Raw genomic sequence first — 6841 nt, 5'->3', positions numbered from 1 at the left:
GTTGGGATGGGTAAAATTGAGTTGGGAAGGTGCTTCAGGTTAGCTATCGCTGTGTAACAAACAACCCCAAAGCTTCATGGTGAAAACAACAAGCATTTATTTTCACAGGAATCTGGGGGTGGGGCAGGATGCAGTGGGCATCTCCTCTTTGCTCTCTGAGGCAGGAGAACCCACGTCCATGTTGCCTCCAGTGCATGGCAGCCATGTAGGCTCTGCTGGCTGATGTAAGAGCAGCGGGGGGAGTGGGCCAGAGACTCCAAGTCCACGGGCCACGTGGGCTTCCTCACAACATGGTGGCCAAGTTCCAAGGGCAAGCACCCCAAGAGAGCAAGGAGACCTTGTCCCTAATCCCACCTCAGAAGCCACAACCACCCACTATTTATGAAAACAGTCACAAAACCCATTGAATTTAAAGGCAGGGGTTACAGACTCCACAGAAAGAGTAAAAAGCTCAGATTACAAGAAGAATAGGTAGAATAGAACAGTGGTCCCCAAGCCCCGGGCCGCGGACCGGTACTGGTCCATGAGTCATTTGGTACCGGTCTGCAGAGAAAGAATAAATAACTTACATTATTTCCGTTTTATTTATATTTAAGTCTGAACGATGTTTTATTTTTTAAAAATGACCGGATTCCCTCTGTTACATCCATCTAAGACTCACTCTTGATGCTTGTCTCGTAAGTTCGACAATTATATTTAAAAATACCACAGTTTTTACGCCGGTCGCATAATTTTATTTTGTGCATTTATCCATCCTACCCTAAAGGCCAGTCTGTGAAAATATTTTCTGACATTAAACTGGTCCATGGCCCAAAAAAGTTTGGGGACCACTGGGATAGAGGATAGTGTTATGGCCGTCTTCAGAAAATACAATCTACCATATTAACAAATCTAATTTAAGAAGTAAGTAATTTAAGAATTAAAGTAATTTAAGAAGAATAAAAAGTAAAATTTACCTTATTTTCAAAATGTATGCCATATTTTTTAGAGAATACTGCAAAAACCACTTAACTTTTCTTTAAATACATTCCTTCCAGCTTCTTTACCTATATTTTTAATGCGTTCATCATATCTCATATTTAGGTATTTTATTTTTCCTCCTTTTCTTGCTCTGATATATTTAGCCCTTACTAGTTTAATTTCCTTCTCTAGTTGCTCAGCATAGATTATCTTCCAGTCCTCTACCTGATGTCTCAGCTTCTCCTCTATGTCCTTGTAGACAGCGTCAGAGAATGGAGTCCCCCCGTTCTCCTGCACCATCTTCTCTATCAGCTCCACCAGCTCCTGGACTTGACCTTCCCTCTCAGCCTCGTCTGCACCTGGGCTGTTATTGAAGGCACAGCTGCGGTTCCCACACTCCCAGATGATGTTCTTTAGGCCCATGTCTGCCTCTCCTATAAAGTGACTCAGGCTCTGACCCTTCCCCAAATTATCTTTGCGTGTGAACAAGACGATCATGTACTTCATGGCTGCCTTTCCAAAGATGTGCTTGATCAATGCAACCGTTTTATACTCTTCCTTCGTGAAGTAGCCCAGCTGCACAACCAGGAGGATGGCGTGAGGCCCAGGTGAGGACTGAATGACACACCGGCTGATTTCCTTACAGGTTTTCATCAGTGTCTCTTTAGTGTCAAAGAGCCCTGGGGTGTCCACAACAAGAAGGTCCCTCCCCTTCCAGTTTCGTGTTGCTCTCTGACACTCTTTGGTAACAGCTTGGGCAGCAGCCTTAGAATCAAATTCACTTCTCCCAAGGATGGTGTTTGCTGTCGCACTTTTCCCATTCCCTGTTTTTCCCACCAGGACAATCCTCAGAGCGTTGTCCTGATGCCAGCCATGTTCTTGTCAAGAGGCTCTGGGGTGTAGGTGCCCACAAAACCTTAATGCAGGGAAGGAGAGGGGGAAGGGTTTACTTAGGTAAGAGGGCACCATTCCCAAATCTCTTTTCTTCATTCTTTCCTCTCTGAAAATGTGTAATAGTTTATGACATTGACACCAGTGAGAGCAGAGGGATGACACAGCTCAGTTACTGTGGAAGAAATAATAAAGTAGTGTTTTCCCACAAAGGAGCACAAGGTCTGGGTACTTTCACAGGGGAACTCATCTAACCTTTAAACATCTGATCATCTCAGTGCCACATAAGCTGATTCTGTTCATATAAAAAAGAATAGAAACTTACAATTATCTCTATGAATCAAGTATAATACTGATCCCAAAACCTAACAAAGATTTCACCAATAAATAAAGCTACAGATATGTCTCATTTGGAAATATTATTACAAAATCCTAAATAATTTATTGGGCATCAAAAAACATAATGCACCATGATGAAGTGTGACTTCTTTTAGAAATACTGGGATGGTTCTAAATGAGAAAATTGGTTGTCACAACACATTCCACGTTAATAGAAGAAGAAGAAAATTAACTAGATGCAGAAAGGACGCTTGACAAAATGCAACACTGATTCATGTTAAAGCATTTCATAAGATTGAAATCAATGGATACTTTTCCAACATGATTTTATATAACCCAAATTAAAGTTTTCTTGCCATCACTCTTTTTTTCCTGCAGGTGAGAAATAGTAGGTTAGAAAGTTAAATAGTGATCATAAAGTTAAAACAACGGGTTACAAAGGTCATTTAGATGAAGAAAAAAGAATGATCCGGCACCATCAAGAAAATGAACAAAGAGGTTGGACTAGCTCCACCAGGAGTCACACATCGTAGTTTCTGTAATTACAGCAGAATGATGTTTGTTCACGAATGGAGAGATCAGAGAAATGAAAACTGAAAATTCTAAAATAGACCAAGTTAATCATATTATAATATATGCACTTTTAGTCACTTCAATTGCATTATGTTACAGATTCCGAGGGCAGCATTTCACATCCATAAGGACAAAGACGGTTAGTAGAGCGACTGTGGGGTAACCGTGGAACCACGTAGAAAAGATAAGACAGCACCTGTGCCTCACGCCACTCAACTGCCATGCGGATGAGAAGTTTACATGTAAAATCGAATCCATATAAATAATAAAACAAACATGGTTAATCTCTTTGTAAGCTGGTGTTAGGGGGGATATTTCTAAGATTTGAAATAGAATGAGGAAAAGGACTAGTAAGTGTGGTTACATAAAAATATCACACATAAGACAAATAGACGGTGACAGAGAATGATTTGTCTTTAGGTGATAGGCACACAAGACAATCAACAGTTCAAACACTATAGAGCTGTTCACCTAAAAGCTATGTATTCTTATTGATTGATGTCACTCTGTTAAAATTCATTTTCTAAATAAAATAAAAAACTTAGTTCTTAAGATTGAATAAAAATATTGTCACTTTTTAAAATGAGGACATTGATGTGTCCTTGAAACGCTAAGACACCTGCCCAAGGTCACAGTGCTAACAGGTACCAGGCAGAGCAGAAATCCAATTACAAGTCTGTCTGACCAGCACGTCCCCTCCTAACCACTGCACACGGCGCCTCTTCCTGGTGTCTTCTCAGGCCTGTGATTCTAAAATCCCATCAAAGTAGAGGTAGATGGAGAGAGGGCAGGGAAGGGGGTCCACACTCTTGCTGAGTGGAGAACTGGCAGGAAGCCTGTACCTAGGGAGTTCACAGGAGGGTTTCTCATGCACTGTTTCTCCAGAATGGCCAGTCCTCCCCCAGGGCACCCCCTCCCCACCTCATACATCACACTACTGGGGTCACAGCCTCTCTCTGCTAAATCATGGAAAGGATTCCACAAACCACATTCTAGATGTCCTCTGCCATCAGAGACGAGGGTACCCCTGGAAAGTCCCTGCTCACCCTGGGGTCCGGCTTCTTCTTCAGTCAGGAGAGGGGTTTAGATTGGGTTGTCTCTGAATTGTCTTTGAGCTGTAAAAACCTGCTTTGGGGACACTATTATCCTATTGAGGAAAAAGGAAGGCTACTCAGGCAGCCTTGTTACAACAGCAAATGTATGAGATGCACCAGTCAGCACACGTGTCCTGTTAAGTATGAGACGTGCTTGGCTGGGAATCCTGTTGGTTAGAGCATTGCTCATATGTGCGAAGGTTGCGGGTTTGATCCCAGGTCAGGGACATACAAGAATCAACCAATGAATGTACAAATAAGTGGAACAACAAATGAATGATTTCCCCTCTTATCTATATCTCTTTCTCTCTGTCTCTCTACCCTTCTTTATAATATCAATAAAAGTTTAATAATAACTAAATACACATGAGACGTATGACAATGTGCTAATAAAGCTCCTTTCTCCCCCTCCCGGCCTTTCACCATGGCCACCCTGACAGCATCTCCCTGCTGAGCTGCGGGCTAGTCCCTGGTCCCTGGTTCCTTCCCGGACCAGTCCCACCCCTGCTCACTCCCCAGACCTCCTGCCTTCACAGCTCTGTCCTCAAGGCCCCTCTCAGCCAGGCTCACCTTCTATTCAACAGGTTGAGGAGCTCTCAGATTTTCTCCAAAGTAGTCCTCTGAGCTGGTGCTTATGCTTTAACTGTGAGGAAGGGGAAAGTGCTTGAACTACCCAAAACACTGAGCCAGGGAGCTCGGAGTGGGTGGGGTCCATGGAGGACTGTTTGCCTTTAAAGAGACAGAAATATTGCCCATAACCTGCTGGCTGCTTCAGTTTTACCAAGTTGAAATCTTTCCTCTGTGAGCCTGCTCTGGTACCAAAATTTCCAAAGCTACAGTCGGTGTTTGGGTTATATCAGGGGTCCCCAAACTTTTTACACAGGGGCCAGTTCACTGTCCCTCAGACCATTGGACGGCCAGACTATAAAAAAAAAAACTATGAATAAATCCCTATGCACACTGCACATATCTTATTTTAAAGTAAAAAAAACAAAAAACAAAACGGGAACAGATACAATATTTAAAATAAAGACCAAGTAAATTTAAATCAACAAACTGACCAGTATTTCAATAGGAACTAGGCTCCTCTCACTGACCACCATTGAAAGAGGTGCCCCTTCTGAAGTGCGGCAGGGGCCGGATAGATGGTCTCAGGGGGCCGCATGTGGTCCGCGGGCCGTAGTTTGGGGACCCCTGGGTTATATGGTGGATACAAGAAGCCCTTATTAATGATGTAATTCTTTTTCTTCTTCTTCTTCTTCTTCTTCTTCTTCTTCTTCTTCTTCTTCTTCTTCTTCTTCTTCTTCTTCTTCTTCTTCTTCTTCTTCTTCTTCTCCTCCTCCTCCTCCTCCTCCTCCTCCTTCTCCTTCTCCTTCTTCTTCTTCCTTTTCTTCTTCTTCATTTTAGTGAGAGAAAGAGAGAGGGACAGACACTGATAGAGAGACAGGAAGCAAGAGATGAAAAGCATCAACTCATACTTGTAGCACCTTAGTTGCTAATTCATTGCTTTCTCATATGCGCCCTGACGGGGGTGGGGTGGGGTGGGGGGAGATACAACCAAACCAGTGACCCCTTGCTCAAGCCAGCAAATTTGGGCTCAAGCCAGCGACTTCTGGGATTTGCAGCTGGGAAATGACCTTAGTCTTGCCCAGAAAGCCAGACACAGTGTCTGGTAGTGTTCCCCAGTGCAGAGCGTGACTGCAGGGGATTTGGGGAGAAGGGAGTTGGATCTGTGACTTGGCATATCCTTGGGGTGTTTGCTAGTGATTATACAATCTGGGTTTTGATTGTGGTCTTTCAGGAGGGTCTCAAGTTACCAATTCTGAAATTAACAATACTCAGGCACGAAGCCATAGAGGCTGGTATCCAGGGGAAAAGAGGAAGAGGAGGATGGAGAAAAGTCTTCCAGTGACCACACAGCTTCTCTGGTTATTTCCATAGGGCTCTTGCAAGCTTGAAAGTCGGCATGACCAACAATTAAGCAGGCACCTTTCCCTCCCACCCTTCCTACCGCCTCCCACCTCAGGCCAGACAGGCAGCTTATCTGAGATTTACCCGGGGGTGGATCAACAGGCTCTCATTGTTTCCAGGTGAGAGGCAGGCTGTCACAGTGTTCACAGTTGACAGGATGTTCTAGTTTTCTTTTGCATCACCATAAAATTATTGAGAGTATTATACATTTTGATTCACTAGATTAAAAGTTTGATCACTCGGTGCTTAAGCTTGAGGATGGGCACTAAGAGGACCCGATGCGGCTGGAAGCAGTGGACAGTAGGGTGAGCACCTATGGAGGGAAGCAGCTAGCTTTGGAATGATGGTGTTAATGACCATATTATTGGACCAGTTATTGGCATTAAGAACTTATCTCACCCTGAAAGACCCTAGGTAATAGTTTTTAACTTCCAATAAAGACACCGTTCAGAACCAACTTTGTAATTCATAAGGTTCGGCTCAAAAGGAAACTACCAGACACTTTGATAAAAAATAATGGAGGAGTTCAAGATGATATTACAGAGCATTAAACCAAGTAGGCCCCCTCCAAGCACAGAGCCCTGTGCAGCCCTGAGACTCACAGCCATGAAGCTCACTGTGACCAGGAATCTCACACCACACCTCTGTCCTCTCCTCCACCTTTTCTCCGGTCTCCTCATGTTCCATCCCCACAACCACCCAGAGGCTGCCCTTCTGCATTTGTGCACATTTACCAGAATATGTCCTTCCCACCCCACCTCACACCTGTCCTGGTGGACCACAGAGGCCTCAGTGATGAGCGAACGGGGGGAAGGGTGTCTTAGAGAGACGTTCTGACCCCTGCCTGACCCCGTTCCTCAGCACCCGCTCCCTGCCCTGGGCTCCCAGGACCTCCACCCCCTCCTCCACACACACCGCATCCGCTCTGCCCTGACTCTTTCTGAACTCAGACCCTTTGCAGAAGAATTTAGCGGTTGTCAACAACTTACACAACACTACAAGAAAAATATTAA

The 6841-nt window shown here is 44.2% G+C and overlaps 1 protein-coding gene across 1 annotated transcript; it reads right to left on the bottom strand.

Annotated features, from left to right (window-relative positions):
• Nucleotides 1–844: 844 nt before the first annotated feature.
• LOC136406599 (GTPase IMAP family member 7-like) lies at nt 845–6548 on the bottom strand. Its single transcript, XM_066386582.1, has 2 exons — nt 6471–6548; nt 845–1821 (listed from the first exon to the last, which is right to left on the bottom strand). The coding sequence occupies exons 1-2, from the start codon at nt 6546–6548 to the stop codon at nt 985–987; spliced, it is 915 nt and encodes a 304-aa protein (XP_066242679.1). The 3' UTR covers nt 845–984.
• Between the last annotated feature and the right edge of the window lie 293 nt (nt 6549–6841).

This window comes from Saccopteryx leptura, chromosome 5 (genome assembly GCF_036850995.1).
Source record: "Saccopteryx leptura isolate mSacLep1 chromosome 5, mSacLep1_pri_phased_curated, whole genome shotgun sequence".
Taxonomy (NCBI): Eukaryota; Metazoa; Chordata; class Mammalia; order Chiroptera; family Emballonuridae; genus Saccopteryx; species Saccopteryx leptura.
This window is presented reverse-complemented; position numbering and strand designations above follow the sequence as displayed.

Bases quoted from the DNA above. Each gene is read 5' to 3' on its own strand.
- LOC136406599 (XM_066386582.1), bottom strand. From the start codon at position 6,548: ATGCAGAAGGGCAGCCTCTGGGTGGTTGTGGGGATGGAACATGAGGAG. The intron at 1,822-6,470 runs GTGTGGTGTGAG...GGCTGGCATCAG, and splicing joins AGGTGGAGGAGAGGACAGAG to GACAACGCTCTGAGGATTGT.